The sequence below is a fragment of the Salvia hispanica genome, chromosome 2, assembly GCF_029641045.1.
Source record: "Salvia hispanica isolate PSC_SH4W2 chromosome 2, Shi_PSC_v1, whole genome shotgun sequence".
In the NCBI taxonomy this organism is placed as follows: Eukaryota; Viridiplantae; Streptophyta; class Magnoliopsida; order Lamiales; family Lamiaceae; genus Salvia; species Salvia hispanica.
The window spans coordinates 30,692,623-30,711,137 of NC_142693.1; the positions used below are offsets into that span (position 1 = coordinate 30,692,623).

The window sequence follows — 18,515 nt, forward strand, 5'->3', positions numbered from 1 at the left end:
GCGCTAAGCGGTGACAAAGACACGCCCGGATACCGCCGGGAAGCTCGTGGCGACCGCCACGAGGAGTCAGAAGTTTCTGATCAACGCGCGGCGACCGCCGGCCAAGGTGCGGCGGCCCACCACATAAACGTGGCGCACAACAGCTGTGTTCAGACTCAATTTTCTGGTGATTCTGAAGTTCGATCAGATCTTTTTACACACCATTCTCTTCGTCTTGTAAATATCTTCAAGATGGTATCAAGATCACCTCAATCAGAGTTCTGTGGAGAGAGTTATGGTCGTTCTACCAAAGTCGCGCAAAGCTGTCATATGCAGTCTAGGCGGAAATTCAAAGAAGGGAAGAAGACATTCCCTTGTGAAGCCAAATCTTTTCCTTCTACTATGGGGAATGAAATTTCCATATTTCCTATTGCTTGGAGGAGACTTTTTACCAAATTTAAATCCTTCTCAACCCTATATATACCCCATAACCTCATTCATAGAATTCACCCTTCCATAGCCCCCAAAAAGGGGAGCTCTCAAAGCTCCTCCTCCAATCCTAATTCTTCATCATCTTTATGTCAATTACTTCCATAGCATAAATTTGAGAGTTCTTCTTTGTTAGTAACTTTTATTGGTTTATACTATTCTTTTTTTTATTTAATATCCGTTTTGTTTTTAATATAACTTGCTTCATAACTGTGAGAGAGTTCTAGCGAGTTAGGTCCACTTAGTAGACACTACAGTTAGCTTCCTTTAAAACGATACTGTTAATTGAGAGTGAGGACTTTTCAAGGGTCTTAGGAGCTTTTTGGAGTTACGTGTTAGGATTGACAACCCTAATGTTAGTAATCAACGTTTGTATCGCATGAGCATAAGCTAGGTGACTCGTCCTTTCAAAGTATAAACTGCGCTAGGGTATTGTAGTTGGAATTTGTATAACCATAACTGTGAACGCACATCCATGGAATTCTCTTATCTCTCATATTTTATCTTTGTGATTTTATTGCATTTAGTTGTTTGATTGATTTCATTTGCTTTTACTTTCAAAAATTGAAAGGTCGGGATTTTGCACGCGTGTCGTAGGCACGTGTTCCTTCCTATTCAACAAGATTTATAAGTTCCCACTTTCCAAAATACTATTAATTAGCATATGGTAAGTTAGGGTGTCGAACCCACGAGGAACGGTAGCATCCGTTATGTATTTCCACACTTATAAGGGTTTGGCGATGCCGCCACGCTTTAAACTGAGGGTGGGAACTAAACTATGAAAGATAAATAACACTTAAACTAAGATTGGGAACTAAACATGTAGATAAATTCAATAAGAAGGAAGCAATTAAACAAGAATGCAGACTGGGCAATCTGATAAACTGGGCAACTTAGCAGAGAAATAAACACTTGGCGAAAATAAGAACATTTCGGAAATGAAATGAAAACAGCAACTTGCATAAACATTCCTAAGTTCAGAAGCAAAAGGAACTAAGTTGAAAGAGCTAAGGAAAAATAAAACTAAAAGGAACTCCTAAAGGAAAGCTAGAAGACTAGGAAAGTGACATGTTCAAAAGGTGAACTTTAAGGCCGTAACTAATGTGACTTAAAGCTTAAATGAAAAGCATGTGGAGTGCAGATATTATCTAATCTAAATGGCTGCCAAAAGTGAAAAGAAAGCATGTACTTGTTGTCTCCCTAAACCCTATTACCCAAGGTGTAAAACCAATGGATAAAAGCCTACAACTAATGGTCCTTTCACTTAACTTCTAAAAGCTGATATCTCTCCTAAATCTACACTAAGGCCACGAAAATTAAGTGAGAGGAATGACTACTTGGCTGCTACATAATTAAAAATGCAAGACAAACACAAGATCAACAACAAGATCAACAAGTAAACTACCTAAACATGCATTGAAAACACCAAACTAAAAGCTGAAACTTAAAACACTTAAACATGTTGAAAGAAGCTTAAAAAAAACAACAATGGAGGATGAATAACAAGACAAGAAATTAAACTACAAACATTACACTTAAAACATGCTAAACTAATTACTCTAGGTGATTTAAACTCTAAACAAGAACACAAGAACTAAGAGTAAATTCTTTAATACTAGAGAAATTAATACACCAAAGCTCTTAAAGATCAACCTCCAACAACCATTAACTAGAGAGTTAAGATGTTGGAAATAAGTTTCAACACAAGTGCTACAAAGAAACTAAAGCATTAAAGAAACTAAAATCTACTACAAGCTTCAACCCATGGTGAATTAAGATCTTGGCAGCCTTAAGTGAAAATCTCTCTTCTTAAGGAAGAGAGAAAAGTTTCCTAGAGAGAGAAAGCTAAAACTAAACTAAAGAGTGATAAAGTTACTAGTTGTTTGGGGAAAAGCATAGTTAAATATTTTGTTACATTTTTCAAATAAAAGTTATTTCCCCTTTCTCATGCCCTAGGGACGGATGTGGAAACGTGTAGCAACAAGGAAGCAGTCTTGTAATTGTGCTCAAGTGGCTCCATGCAGTTTTCCCCTCGGGTCCAGCTTGGCCAAGCTGACAGCTTGGACAGTTTGCCATTTTTCTGATTTTCTTCAAATTCTTGCACTTTTGCCTCCTTTTTGCATCACTCCACTACAAATGCCTTTCTACAATTCCTCCGAACCATATGCTCAATTCCCTGCCAAAATAACATCTTCTCATGCAAATATTCAACTTATAAGTGCTAAAAGTGATCAAATCCGAGTGATGAAAACTAGCCTATCAAACCTCCTCACACTTGGATCATACTTGTCCCAAGTATGTGGTTGGACTTTTCACTCAATTGCTAGTTTAAGTCACTCCCCTCTACTTTCTAAACACACACACTAAATTAAACAAACACAAAACACCAAGACGTTTACAAGACAAACACACACATCGACTCAAGATACACACGAAAGACATACCAAGCAAGTTGTACGAAAAGCGTAATGATACCCCCAAGAACCAAACTCAAAACAGATTTTTAAAACATAATTTTTTAAAACATAATTTTCTTCATCGAACAATGTGGTTCCAACCGTCGGTCTCATCAAGATAGCTAAGCACATACCACAAACAAAAGATTCTCCCTGACCCTCTCAAAATATAAGGACAATTCTCTCATTAATAATAATGAAAATGCAATCAAGGAGATATCACTTTATCACATGTAGCTCAAGAGGGTCTTTTACGGGATGTAATGGGGCTTGGGACCATTTAATATTATCCCGTGTTCGATATCCCGATACTGACCTTTAGCTATACTATATATACTCTGTATACTTGCAGGTTTATTTAGTGCTAAAAAATAGTGCATCAACTTCTCTCTTGCTTTTTTCCCTTCTCTCTTACTAATAATACGGACCCCACATTCCACTGGCATTACTTCTCACTCACTTTTTTCTTTCTTTCTTACTTTACCAATTCCATATTAAACTCGTGTCATTCACAATGTGTCCTATTTTTCATGGACGGATGGAGTATTACATATTTATATTCTATTAGAGCATCCACAACTTAAAAACTCGATGCACTTACGGTCCACTCACGGTTCACCACTTCATCCCCGGCAAAGGCGCCAAAAACTTGATGCACTATTTATTAGCACTAAAAATACTTGCAAGTATACAAGGTAGATCTAGTATAGCTAAAGGTCAGTACCAGGATATCGAACGCGGGGAATAAAATTGCAACTGTCTATTATGTACTAAGCGTCATATATAATTTAGAGACACATGATTTTTGGGTTGATTAATTAAACTAGACAGAAATAAACAAACAAATAAAGAAAATATAAAAACAAATAATATACAAAACAGGCTAAGGAATGTAGAGTTTTAGGAACCACAATCAAAAGTTAATATCCAAAGGACTTCCTTGAATTACGGTTTCTAGAGTTACTAAGCTATCGCATATGTAAAATTATATCTTCTCCCGAAGCATACAATTTGTAGATTGCTACCTTGAACCGAAGTGTCCTTCCTAAAACTAAGACAACAACTCCTAAAAGCTCTTAAGATAAATTTGCTTCATTCAAAGGCTTAAATCTCCCGATTATATTGGCAAAGACGTCAATTTCTCCTCTTTCAAATTAAACTACTCATCTCCCGAGTAATGTAGTAAAATCCACATGCATCTATAAAATGACCAATCAAACAAATGTATAAGCACAAGAGAAATCAAAATAACTACAAGAGCTAACAAGGAAAAACAATTGAATAAATAACTCAAAATCATAGCATGTTTACCAAAAATTCTACAAAAGATGTTTTAACTCATAGACAAGTAAAAACAACAAAAAGTACTAGATATGAAGAAAAACAAAACAAAACCCAAGGTTGAATTATGCAATCTTCAGTCTTCTCTTGCCTGGTCTGCAGAGCTCTGCTCCTGGAATGTGGAAGAATAATATGTGAATTATGGGATGGAAGAAGTATAGAGATGGAGAGGATTGGAAGCTCAGAGAGATGGAAGAAGGTGTAGAGATGGAGAAGGATTGGAGGCTTTGAGATGGAAGAAGGTGTAGAGATGGAGAAGGATTGGAGGCTGCGAGATGAGTATTATGAATTAGGTTATGAGGTATATATAGGCTAGAAAAAGGTTTATAATTTGTCAAAAGTACCCTCCAAGTAAAGGAAAAGATAATAAATTCGAAATCCTCAATTAATAGGAGAGATTTGACAACAATTTCTTTCCTTCCTTAGTTTCCGCCTAATTTCTGCCTAATTAACTGCACTGCGCAACGTTCGTAAAACAGCCATAACGTTCTCCACAGAACTCCGATTTAGATGTTCAAGATACCCACGCGAAGACACCTCGAAGACGAAGAGAATGGTATGTATTAAGAACTGATTGGACTTCAAAATCGTTGGCAGATGGGCTCGAACAGAGGCTGCTGAACCTTGAAACTTTTGCACATTTTTTCTATCTTTTTTATCATTTATCAACTAACAAGTCAAAATACCAAAATATATAATATATGCAATTTAAGAACATAATTTGCAAGATTGACATTTAAAACAAGCCAAATCTAGGCCTTAAAAACATGCAAATCCCGTGTTTATCAATGGGGGGGACGATGCATCGTCCGTCGCATTGTTCGCCACTGTGGCATCGCGGACGATGGCTTCCCCATCGTCCGCAGACGATGCGCGTCCTCCGCCCCTTCGTCTGTCACATCGTCCGCCACAATGGGCGACGCGGACGATGCGACGGACGATAGAACGCGTTTTTATTTTATTTTTTTCAATTTTTTTTTCTATTTAAACACCCCAATTCCCATATCATTTCCCATCTTCCAATTTTCCGCCTCCCAATATTTATCTCTCATCCCTCTCATCCCTCACTTTCCAATTTTCTCAATTAAAAAATGAATCCCGACGGCGACGAATGGAGTACATCGGAAGGCATTACTCGGGCCTTGACTCGGGTCTTGTTCGATTGCGTTAATGATGCCGCGGCAGAATGCTTAGCAGAAATGGAGAATGAGCGTGCAGCGACAGAGTAGGAAGCGGCGGCAGCGCAGATCCCTCGGCCGATTCGATGTCGGACGTTTTTCCCCCGCGATCATGACGTAGCTCACCTACGTCTGTTCGCAGACTATTTTGCCGAGCAACCACGGTGGGGCCTGACGGTTTTTCAACGCCGTTTTAGAGTGTGGTGAGATCTTTTTCTCTGCATTGTCCAGACGTTGGAGGGACGTGATGAATACTTCCAGTATTGGGAAGATGGCATCGGCAGACCCGGACTTGCGCCATTGCAGAAGTGCACGGTTGCGATCCGACAGTTGGCCTACGGCACCGCAGCAGATATGTTCGACGAGTACCTTCATGTTGGAGAGACAACTGGCCGCGATTGTCTGAAGAATTTTTGTAGGGGAGTTGTGGAGTCTTTTGGCAATACATATTTGCGAAGGTCAACTGCTGAGGATTGCCAGAGCCTGATGAGGATGCACGAGACGGTGCACGGCTTCCCTGGAATGCTAGAGAGCATCGATTGTATGCACTGGGAGTGGAAGAATTTCCCGACGGCGTGGAGAGGCCAATTTACTAGTGACTACAAGGGCAGCCACCCGACGATGATCCTCGAAGCCGTCGCTGACTATCAACTCTAGATCTGGCATGCATACTTCGGTGTAGCCGGGTCGAACAACGATATCAACGTCCTCAACTCGTCCAACCTCTTCGAAAATCAATGCAGGGGTCGCGGCCCGACCATCGAGTTCACTGCCAACAGACGCCAATATCATATGGGGTACTACTTGGCCGATGGCATATACTCACGGTGGCCTATTTTTGTGAAGACGGTCAGCTGCCCAATTGGTGACATGAGAGTGTTATTTGCGGCAAAGCAGGAGGCTGCGCGGAAGGATGTGGAGCGGGCTTTTGGTGTGCTCCAATCGCGGTGGGCAATAGTGAAATGTCCGGCGCGTTTGTGGTTCAAGAAAGTCATCGCTGATGTCATGTATGCATGCATCATCTTGCATAACATGATAGTCGAACAAGAAGTTGGACATGTCACCAATTGGGTCGATGATGAAGGTGGATCTAGCTCCAACACGGCGACCCCGCCTGTCGCTCGAAGATTACCGATGGGCTTCAGTGAGGGTCTAGAGGGACAGACCTCAATGCGCAGCCAACAAGACCATGCTCAGCTCATGAACGACATAATGGAAGAAGTTTGGAAGCATAACCGCCATTGTGAATTTGTAGTTTTTTATTTCGTAGTGTAATTTGAATTTTTAATGAAATGAAGTTGTTTTTTCCAACTTTGTAGTGTTTAAATATTCAAAAAATAAATAAAATGCTTAGGGCGGGCTATAGTCCCACCCATTATTAGTGGAAGGGGCGGAGGTGATGCACTATTGATTAGCACTGAAAATACCAGCAAGTTTACTGGGTAGATTTAGTATAGCTAAAGGCCAGTATCGGGATATCGAACACATGGAACAAGATTGCAACTGACTATCATATACTAAGGGTCATATACTGTCTAGAGACACATAGTTTTTGGTTTTGTTTTATTAAACTAGACAAAAATATGAACAAATAAAAGAACGTATAAAAACAAAATAATACAAAGCAGGCTAAGGAATGTAGAATTTCAAAATCCAACTTCTACGACCTAGTGATGATTAATCTCACAAAACCTTTACCTTTATATGTCTCTAGGATTATTAGGAAAGTCGCGATTCTAAGATAAGCCCTCTCTCAAGTGCACCTATCTAGTAGATTAGACTCTAACTATCAAAGTCTCTTTCCAATAGACTAGATTCTAACTCCTTAAGCTCCTAAGACTCATGCCCTCACAAACGGTTCCCTCTCTCGAGTGTAGATAAACCTATGTGTTGTACTCGTTCCTTTTACCATGTTAAACTAGCTATCTCTCGATTAATCTAGTTAAACACACATTGTTCTAAAGTTGGCCACACAAAAGAACAATAAAAGCATAAGAACAAGCAAAACAATCACAAGAGCAAGGAAAATGTTCAATTCAATAAATCAAAACATGTTCATAATAGTCTTCATCAAAAAAATCCACAAATGATGTTTAACTACTCTAGACAAGTAGTAAAAACAATAATAAAAGTACAAGACATGAAAGATGGATGAATGAATTATTTGTGGAAGATGGAAAGGAAGAATGTGTAGAGGGGGGAAGGATTGGAGGCTCTGAGATAGAGAATATGAATTAGGTTAAGAGGTATTTATAGGGTGGAAAAAGGTTTATCTTTGATAATTTTCATGTCCTACAATAAATGCGAGAGATTGGGCTTTACAATATAATAATTTCTTTTCTTCCGTGAATTTTCGCCTAAAATCCCGTCAGCTTTGACTGCACTGCGCAACGTTCGTAGAATAGACATAACTTTCTCCATAGAACTCCAATTAAGACGTGTGAGATATCCACGCAAAGCTCTTTCGAACATAAAGAGAATGGTATAAATTAAGAACTGATTGGACTTCAAAATCATTGACAGAATGGGCTCGAACAGAGGTTGCAGCACCTTAACCTTTTTGCACCTTTTTTCTATCATTTATCATCAAACACATCAAAAATACCAAATATATAACATATGCAATTTAAGAACATAATTTGCATGATTGACATTTAAAACGAGTCAAATCCAATTCTTAAAAACATGCAAAATCCGTGTTTGTCAGAAGGATAAAATGCTGATGTGGCGGGGCTTAGGGCGTTGCATCCTCCACCCCATTGTGGATGCCCTTATTAGTACATACTCCCTCCGTTCTTTCATACTTGAGGCGAAACTTTTCGGGCATGGAGTTTAAGAATTGAATGTTGAATGTGTTAAATAAATAGATAAGAAAAATTAAGAAAGAGAAAAATGTAGAGAGAATAAAGTAAAAAGTGAATAAAGTAGAGAGAATAAAGTAAGAAAGAGAAAAAAGTTACTACCTCCGTCCACCAAAATTTGTCCTATTTTTCCATTTTCGTCCGTCCCCCAAAATTTGTCTCATTTCACTTTTACCATTTTTGGTAGTGGACCCCATATTCTATTAATTCATTCATACTCATATTTTATTATAAAACTAATATATAAAAGTAAGACCCACAATCCACCAATTTTTTTAACTCACTTTCCATTACATTTCTTAAAACCCGTGCCGGGTCAAAGTGGGACAAATTTTGGTGGACGGAGGTAGTACTATATATGGAAATGACTCAACTATGAGGGAGGAAAATGACTCAACTATGAGGGAATGGAGGGAGTATAAAATAAAATATTACATATATATTAATATAGACACAATATGTTTTTTTCGGTTTTTTGGTTTTTTTGAGGATTTCGGGTTTTTTAGGTTTTGTTCAATTTTTGAAGTTCTGTTTGGTTTGGGTTTTGAACTAAATTCGATTTTTCGGATTTAGTTCGGTGTGGGAAAAAAATCAAATTGAAACCCAAATGCTCACCTCTATAAATCATCTTGGTTGAGATAAATTAAATAGAAAAATGAGTCATCTTATTCACTAGGATGGAAGAAATATAAAAAATGATACATATATTCTAGGGATGTTTAAACGGTTATCCGGTTCTTGGTTAACCGGAATCGGAACCGGAAAAAGCGATTTCGATTCCGGTACGGGTTCCAACTTTTTAAATAAAATCGGTTCCGGTTCCGAATCAGAACCGGCCAGTTAATTCAGGAATCGGAACCGAAAAAGCGGTTCCGGTTCCAACTTTTTAAATAACCGGAACCGGCCGGTTCCTAACGAGGAACCAGATAAAATTCAATTTTATTTTTTTATAATTTAATATACTAATAAATCTATTTTAATTGAATTAATTTTGAATTAAAGCAAAATAATTTGAAACATTGAGTGATGTTTAGATTTAAACAGTGTTAGATTTGCGAGCTCTGTTCTCTGAAGTATTTAAAATGTTCAAACCGTGATACTTTGAATCTACAATTATTTCCCCAATCCATTTTTTATGAGCTAACCATAATGAGTAGGACATCATAAGTTTGTTTTTAATTTCCAAGAGAATTTTTACAAATACAATATCATTTCATATGATAGAAATTTAACTTTAGAACAAATTTATATTAAAATTCATTTAACATATGATTTTAACTTGTTTGTGCATAATTTATTAACTGTTTCGTTACAAACCAAAAAGTCACAACAAGATCAATTAGTATTGGAAATTCCATTGAATATTTGTTTAGCCAAAAAAAGAGGAAATAGAATTCAATTTTAAAACTCATTTTTCAAAAAATTGCTAAAGTTTAGAACTCCTATTTTTGCATTAAAATATTGCTAACATAACTAGTCCGACTATTACGCTTGGCATCACTCTTATCCATATATGAATATTATTGTATTATTGGTTTGTATTTTTTGTGTATTTATTTGAATTTTTAGGTATTATTTGTTATATTTCTAGATGTTGGATTATTATTTTTTAGTACTACTATTTAAAATTATAAATAAAGTCGGATTAAAATTACACATCAGTTCCAATTCGAAACCGGAATCGACTGGTTCTTAACGGTCAGTCCCAAACCGGAACCGATCGATTCCGGTTCTAGGATTTATGAAAAATTTTAACCAGTTAACCGATTAATCGGTCTGATTAGAACCGAAACCGGCAGAATAAGCAAGCCTAATATATTCCACTAACTTTTTACAATTAATTTCTTTATATTTCGGTTGAGTCAAAATGAGGCAGCACTTGCCATCTTTTCCAAAATTCCTACTCCATGATAAAACTTTTAAGTCCGAAAAAGATATAATAAATCATTTTAATTTTTTTATTATAAGATATCAAACTTTATTTGCATTCATTACTATGACAAAATGTCCATCCTCACAATCTTGTTTCTCATCCTCGTTTCTACAGTGGCAGAAGCCCAAACAAAACTGTCCAACATCAGCTTAGGCTCTTCCCTCACACCCACCTCAAACTCCTACTGGTCATCACCCTCCGGCTTCTATGCCTTCGGATTCTTCCCACAACACGTCAACATCTACGCCATCGGCATATTTCTTCCCGACAAAACCGTTGTCTGGACAGCGAACAGGGACACCAATCCAACCGTCCCCGACGACGCAGTTTCCCTTCTACTATCCCCTGACGGCAGGCTAATCCTGCGCCGGAGGCAAGGCCAAGACGTAGACGTCATCAACCCCTCCATAGCCATCGCGTCGGCCTCAATGCTCGACAACGGAAACTTTGTTCTCTATGCTTCCAATTCCACAGTCATCTGGCAGAGCTTTGACCACCCGACTAACACGCTCCTCCCCGGCCAACGCCTCCAGCCAGGGAAAGAGCTCTTCTCCAGCGCCTCAGAGACCGACTACGGGAGAGGGATTTTCAGGCTGAAGATGCAGACCGATGGAAACCTTGTGCAGTATCCTTTCAACACGGAGGACGCTTACTATGCATCAGGCACAAACGGAGCAGGTAGTAACGTGTCTCTCAACCTCGACAGCGATGGCCGCCTTTATCAGCTCAGCGGTAGCTTGCCTCTAAAGAATATATCCAATGGTGGATTCCCTATAGAAGGATACATCAATTTCATGAGGCTTGATGTTGGAGGAATTTTCCGCATCTACTCTCTGTCTCTCGGTAATTTCGCCATGACCAGGAGATGGTCCTCCGACGACGACGAGTGTGTTCCCAAAGGTCTATGTGGAGTCAACGCCTACTGCACTATGAATGATACAAGTGCGCCGACGTGTCAGTGTCTTCCCGGTTTCGTCTCTGTTCAGTCCGGCAACAACACAGCCGGCTGTTCAAGAAACTTCTCGTTCAAGGGCTGTTCCAAAACTGACAATAGATTAAATTCCAAAATGTCAAGAGTCGAACACATCGAATGGGACGAAACCTGGTATGAGAGTACATTGATGAGTGTAGAACAAGAGTGCAGCAAAGCTTGCCTCGATGACTGCAACTGCGAAGCTGCCTTCTATGATGGCAACCGATGCAGAAAACAGAGGTTTCCGATAAGATACGGCAGATGGTCTTGGAGAATCTCAAACGTGGCTTTCGTTCGCGTCAGAACAATAACAGCACCTGAGTTGGGAAGCATTTCCAACCGTAAAATCATCATCAAGAAAGAGCGGCATATAGACATCCTCATCATCAGCATTGTGCTCATGTCTATTGGCATCTTAGCCATGTCAATTTCTATGATCTTTGTTCACAGGAAACGAAAGGACTACATGAAGATCAGTAAGGAAGATGGAGCTAACTTTGTTGAGGGCATTTCGCTGCAAGTGTTCACATTCGAGCATCTATTGGAAGCAACAAACAAATTCAAGGAAGAATTGGGGAGAGGAGCATCTGGCACGGTTTTCAAAGGTGTTCTGCAGAATGGCCGGAAAATGGTGGCGGTGAAGAGGTTGGAGAAGGAATTTTCACAAGGAGAGATAGAGTTCCATACAGAGCTGAATGCGATCGGGAAGATGTATCACCGGAACCTGGTCCGGCTCCTTGGCTACTGCTTCGATGGAGTCAACAAACTGCTGGTGTTTGAGTACATGAGCAACGGATCCCTAGCTGATATACTTTTCAATCAAGAGAAACAGCCAAGCTGGGAGGAACGGATGGAGATCGCCCGTGATATATCAAGGGGGCTACTGTATATGCACCAAGAGTGTGAGACGCAGATCATTCATTGCGATATAAAGCCTCAGAACATACTCATGGATGAGAAATGGCGCGCAAAGATATCAGATTTTGGGGCGGCAAAGCTCCTTAAGCAAGATCAGACTAATACATATACAGGGATAAGAGGCACTAAGGGCTATGTTGCGCCTGAGTGGTACCAGAAGCAGGCGATCACGGTTAAAGCGGATGTGTATAGCTTCGGAGTGATGCTGTTGGAGATCATATGTTGTAGGAAGTGTGTTGATTCGGGCAAGAGTGAGGATGAGGCCATTCTTGAGGAATGGGTTTACGACTGTTATTCATCGAGGAAGATTGGGAGTCTGGTGAGGGATGAAATAGTGGAGGAGTGGAAAGTGGAGAGGATGGTGAAGATAGGGATATGGTGCGTGCAATATGATCCTTCACTGCGTCCAACTATGAAGAAAGTTCTGCTAATGATGGAAGGCACTGTCGAGATTCCCATACCTCCAAGACCTACTTCTTTCTTTAGTTCCATCTAGTTTATCTCGAGTGTGATCTCATGCATCTTTTTCCTTTATGTTTCGAACAATGTCTAGTATCTTTCTAGTCTTAATCGAGTGTGATCTCATGTATTTTCTTCCTTTTTGTTTCGAACAATGTTTCGTATATTACTAGTCTTAATCGAGTGTGATCTCATGTAGTACTCCCTCCGTCCCAAGGAAGATGACCCCTTCCTTGGGCGGCACGGGATTTTATGCAGTTAATTTTTGTGTTAAGAGGAGAGAATAAAGTAAGAGAGAGAATAAAGTAGAGATAAAATGTGTTTCCATTTTAAGTAATGAGTCATCTTGATTGGGACAAACCAAAAAGGAAAGTGGGTCATCTTCAATGGGACGGAGGGAGTACTATTTTTTTCCTTTTCGTTTCGAATAATGTCTTGTGATAAATAAATTACTTTCCATAAATAATTAAAAACGGCGTAAAACATGATTTTCACTTTTCAGTGAATAATAAAATTCATTTTTTTATAATAGTATCAAAATTGCGGATTACCGAGGGTATCCCTTGTGTCCTACTACTGTAGAAAGTAGCGTAAAGCATGATTTTATCCTTAATTAGTCATTGTAGTACTTGAGACGGTTTTAAATCTTTGTTCTCTGGGCTTAGTTGATTAAAACCATAAGCTGTTTAAACTGAAGTATTGGCCTGACTTCTATTAATATTTATTGGATTGTGTTTTATTTTCCTTTTGACGATGTTCACAGAAAAACTTCAATCAAACTATCCAACATAACTGATTTCAGCGTTGATTGTCCTGCAAATTTAGATGGGATCTTTTGTCACTCTCAATCTGTAAAGACAAATTTCTTGAAGATATTATGAAATTTGGAGAATCAAAAATGCAAAAAAATCTATGGAAGAAGATGAAGAAATTGCCATGTATGGGATAAAATTGGACATGAGGGGATGAAAGGGGGAAATATCTTTAATGACTATATTTTGGAAGAGTTGGCTACAAATTACAATACATTGCGATATTATAAGCTAGAAAAAACAGCTAAACTAACTCCTAAACAATTAAATTTTGATTCTCAATTTTAACAGACACCCACCCTCATTGTACTCACAACACATTACCTTTCACTTACAATACATGACTCAATCAATTTATTAAAACTTGTTTCAAACCCAACAAGGTCATTAGTTCATGAATAGAGAGAGCACACTCATAGTATAGCCAGATGGAACTTAAGAAAAAGAAGTAAGACTAGGAGGTTCAGGAATGCCGACAATACCCTCCAACATTAGCAGAACATTCTTCATTGTTGGACGTAGCGACGGCTCAGACTGCACACACCATATCCCTATCTTTGCCATCCTCTCCACTTCACTCTCATCCACCGTTTCATCCCCCACTAGACTCCCAATCTTCCAGGTTGCATAACAGTCGTAAACCCATTCCTCAAGAATTGCCTCATCCTCATTCTTGCTCGAATCAACACACTTCCTACAACATATGATCTCCAACAGCATCACTCCGAAGCTATAAACATCTGCTTTCACCGTGATCGGATGCTTTTGGAACCACTCTGGTGCAACATAGCCCTTAGTGCCTCTTATCCCATTAATTGTATTAGTCTGATCTTGTTTCAGTAGCTTTGCCAGCCCAAAATCAGATATCTTTGCATGCCAGTTATCGTCCATTAGTATGTTCTGAGGTTTTATATCGCAGTGAATGATCTGCGTCTCGCACTCTTGGTGCAGATACAGTATCCCTCTCGAGCGATATCCATCCGTTCCTCCCAGTTTGGTCGTTTATCTTGATTGAAAAGTATGTTCGCAAGGGATCCGTTCCTCATATACTCAAACACCAATAGTTTGTTGTCTCCATCGAAGCAGTAACCTAAGAGCCGGACTAGGTTCCGGTGATACATCTTTCCAATCGTCTTCAGCTCTGTCTGGAACTCTATCTCTCCTTGTGTGAATTCCTTCTCCAGCCTCTTCACCGCCACCATTTTCAGGCCATTCTCCATAATCCCTTTGAAAACCGTGCCAGATGCTCCTCTCCCCACCTCTTCCTTGAAACCGTTTGTTGCTTCGGACAGATGCTCGAATGTGAACACTTGCAGCGGAATGCCCTCAACAAAGCTAGCTCCATCTTCCTTACGGATCATCATGTAGTCCTTCAGTCTCTGGCGAACAAAGATCACAGAAATTGACAACGCCAAGACGCCTATGGACATGAGAACAATTCCGATGATGAGGATGTCCATACGCCGCTCATTCTTGATGATTCTTTTACGGTCCGAATCGCTTCCAATGTCGGGTACCGTGTTTGTAACGACCCACCCTCCTAGGGTATAATAAATTCGGCGGTCGCTACCTAGACAACATAAATACAACGAGAGCAAGGCTAGAGTTTCATTTAAAGCGATTTGACCTAGGCATTTAATGCGCTATTGAGGCAATAAGACAACAGTTAAATCAAGAAAAATCAATGAAGAGTAGATAATCATAAATGACGAGTCAAGGGTTTAACAAGAAAGTCAAAGGAGAAAAAAATATCATAAACTACGATCCAAAAAAAAAAAACAAGGGTTTGACATAAGCTCAACAAAATCCACGACATGTCTCAATCGTCTAAGCCAAGGGGAAAATAAGTTCAAAATGACTAAGTGATAATAATGGATTTCGAAATTTAGCGGAAGCATCCAAGAGAAAGTGAAGACATGTATGAAGACACGACTACACTCGAGGTTCAAAATATCCACCTTATTAATTAAGTTTGCTCAACACCTGCCAACGCTCGTCGCCATTCAACCTGCACATAAGGAAAACACATGCAGGGCTGAATATTTTGAAATACCCAGTGAACTCGTTGCCAAAACATTTTATTTAATAAGTTATTCCACCCTTACCATAGTGAACTCGAGTTTTAAGCAGTTATAAAAGTATATCACGAGTATCACAAAAATAATTTCCATGACTGGCCAGTCAAACATTTTCCCGCTTTTTCTCATCAATATTCACAATCACAATCACAATCTTTCCATAGTGCGACGAAAGTGTGGCCACACTTTTCGCCCACGAGACCGGCCGACTAGCAAGGACGGCTCCCGATCCCACCGTGTACACAGCCTGGTAGGGTTTGCGGCCCGTACTCAGACCCAAATTCGTTTATACATATCCATAACCACTGTAGCCTAATGGAGCGTACTCACAAACTAGGCATCAGACACACAATATCATCAAAAACAATCACAGGCGTGGCATAATGTTTCAAACCACCCTTTTTGCAAGAAATAAGAGAGTTTAAGAATAAAGCCCACCTCGACTGCTTAGATTTCAAGTATGTTTTTTCCCTTTGTTATCCTGCTTCGCAACCGAGGTTTCACCTTTTTACCACACATGTACATACCATGTATTAGTCCTAACATAAATTCCTAAATCATACATGCTTCACGTTTCCCTTTTCCCATCGATTTATCTTAATATCACCAATCAAAATCAAGCCATATTCATCACATAAATTCATTCGCATCTTAACTCTAGATCTATCATCAACATATGTCACACAAGAGTATTTTGCCAACATACACACAACACATACACACGCAACACGCACATGCAACACGCACACACACACACGCAACGCACACATATATTCCATATCCCCTTTATCCCACTTTCACTCGATCAAGATGCATGAGGGTTCAAGAATACCAATTAATCGGTTAGATGAAGAAGAATTAATATAAGAATACCTTTTTGGAGAAAAACGAACGGTAGAAACAAAGTAGAGACTTGTTTCTTCAAAAATCTTGAGGCTCAAACTCTAATTCTTCTCAAAGGATGAAGGATTATTGGAGAAAAGTAGAAGAAAATTGAGAGTGAGGGAAAAAGAGGGAGGGGGCGTGTATAATGGGTGGGGGGCGAAAATTTTGAGGGTTAGGGTTAGGTTTTGCTCTTATTTATAGGGTTCAATAAGATCTTTAGGTAATTAAATAGAATATTTGGAAAGATTTTTATTCTCCACAATTAAATAAAACAAATATTGTGGAGTAGAGAAGAAGAAAAAGATCTAGGGCTCAAACATGGAGATTTTCGAAATATATGGCTTTTAATTAGCCAAGATTTTGTTTTGGTATATTTTACGGAGTAGAATAAAATAGCACGGAGCAAAATAAAGATAAAAATCTCCCATTGGAGAAAGGAATTAGGCGTGTAATAGGCCTTTTAAATAAGGAATGGATTTTTACTATTAACTAAAATAAGATATGGCAAGATCTCCTTGAGGTATGATAAGATTTGCTAGAATATTTAATTTGAGGTATGGAAGGAAATCAATAAGGGATCAATTAAAAATAAAATAATTCTTTCCTTCCCAAATATAGGTGATTTTCGAAAATCACCTAGAACAAGTGGGGGCCGATTTTTCTCATTAAAATAGGGAATAATTGGGTCTTGGATTTAATTTGGATAAATATCCCAAGAATTAAATTAAATCCGGAAAAATAGGATTTTCTCCAATAAAATGAGGGGTTTTGGAAAATTCAAGAAAATAAGGTTATGGAAAAATATCCTAATAATCTCACTCACCCATAAACACATAATTCATCACATAATTCCTTAAATTCCAATATTCGCATGCCACGTCATATAATCAACAAGTTTGACTTTTCAAACTTCCAACGCAACCCTAAACTTGACTTGGTCATAATTTCGTTCCTCAATTAGTTCTCGTCTCCTAAGTCATAAATTAGGGAATTAAATTTTTGGCTCTAAAATTAGGGTTCGAAAAAGTGGGGTGTTACAGAGTTTGTACCGAAGCGAATGAGAGCCGCCACGTTTGAGTCTTCTAGAGACCTTCTTCCATATCTTAACGGAAGCCTCTGCTTTTTGCATTGACCGTCTTTATAGAAGGCTGCTTCACAGTTGCAGTCATCGAGGCATGCTTTGCTGCATTCTTCTTCACTCATCTTCATTTGCAAGATCTCATACGAGCTATCCTCCCACACGGTGTTTTCGACTGTTCTCATATCGTACTTCAGTCTATTATCTGTTTTGGAACAGCCCTGCGCCGAGAAGTTTCTTGAACAGCCAGTCTGAACAAAGACGAAACCAGGAAGACACTGACATTCCGCACATACCTTTCGGACCACACTCGTCCTCCGTGGAGGACCATCTCCTGGTCAAGTTGAGGTCAGCAAGGGAGAGAGAGTAGATGCGGAAGATTCCTCCAACGTCGAGCCTCATGAAATTGATGGATCCCTGCGTAGGGAGTCCACCATTGGATATATTCAGCAGAGTCACTCTATCGTTGTGCAGCAGATAGAGTCGGCCGTCGCTGTCGAGGTTGAGAGAGACGTTACCATCCGTGTTTGTTTCTGATGCATAGTAACCGTAAGGCGTTGCGTCCGGCGTGTTGACAGGATACTGCACGAGGTTTCCATCATGTTGCATCTTCAGCCTGAAACTCCCTCTCCCGTAGTCTGTCTCCGAGGCGCTGGAGACGATCTCTTCCCTCTCGAGGAGGCGCTGGCCGGGGAGGAGGGTGTCTGTCAGGTTGTCGAAGCTCTGCCAGATGATTCTGGACTCGGAATCATAGAGAACAAAGTTGCCATTGTCGAGCATTGATGCCGATGCGATGGTTGTGGAGGGGCTGATGACCTCAACATCTGGGCCTTGCCTCCGGCGCAATATTAGCCTGCCGTCGGTAGATAGTAGTAGGGAGATGACATCGTGATACGGAACGTCGCAGCCTGACACAAATCAGCAACTGGACAATGATGATCTTAAGGAGACAAACGGCATGGACACTCATCGGCTACAGAAAGAGTCACGTAAGGGGCGTCCAAAGAGGAAGACTCGGCCTCCCAATCGCCTCGTCGATTGTGTGCCGAAGTGAGTAGTGTAGGAGTTATGATAT

The 18,515-nt window shown here is 39.6% G+C and overlaps 1 protein-coding gene and 2 pseudogenes across 1 annotated transcript; 2 read left to right on the forward strand and 1 right to left on the reverse strand.

Moving 5' to 3' along the window:
- The first annotated feature begins 4,515 nt into the window (after window positions 1–4,515).
- On the forward strand, window positions 4,516–6,718 carry LOC125190032 (uncharacterized; annotated as a pseudogene).
- Window positions 6,719–10,244: 3,526 nt separating this feature from the next.
- LOC148932133 (G-type lectin S-receptor-like serine/threonine-protein kinase LECRK3) lies at window positions 10,245–12,766 on the forward strand. The gene has a single exon (XM_089064270.1). The coding sequence runs from the start codon at window positions 10,309–10,311 to the stop codon at window positions 12,622–12,624; it is 2,316 nt and encodes a 771-aa protein (XP_088920396.1). The 5' UTR covers window positions 10,245–10,308; the 3' UTR covers window positions 12,625–12,766.
- A 1,068-nt stretch (window positions 12,767–13,834) lies between these two features.
- On the reverse strand, window positions 13,835–17,625 carry LOC148932134 (G-type lectin S-receptor-like serine/threonine-protein kinase RLK1; annotated as a pseudogene).
- Window positions 17,626–18,515: the final 890 nt, after the last annotated feature.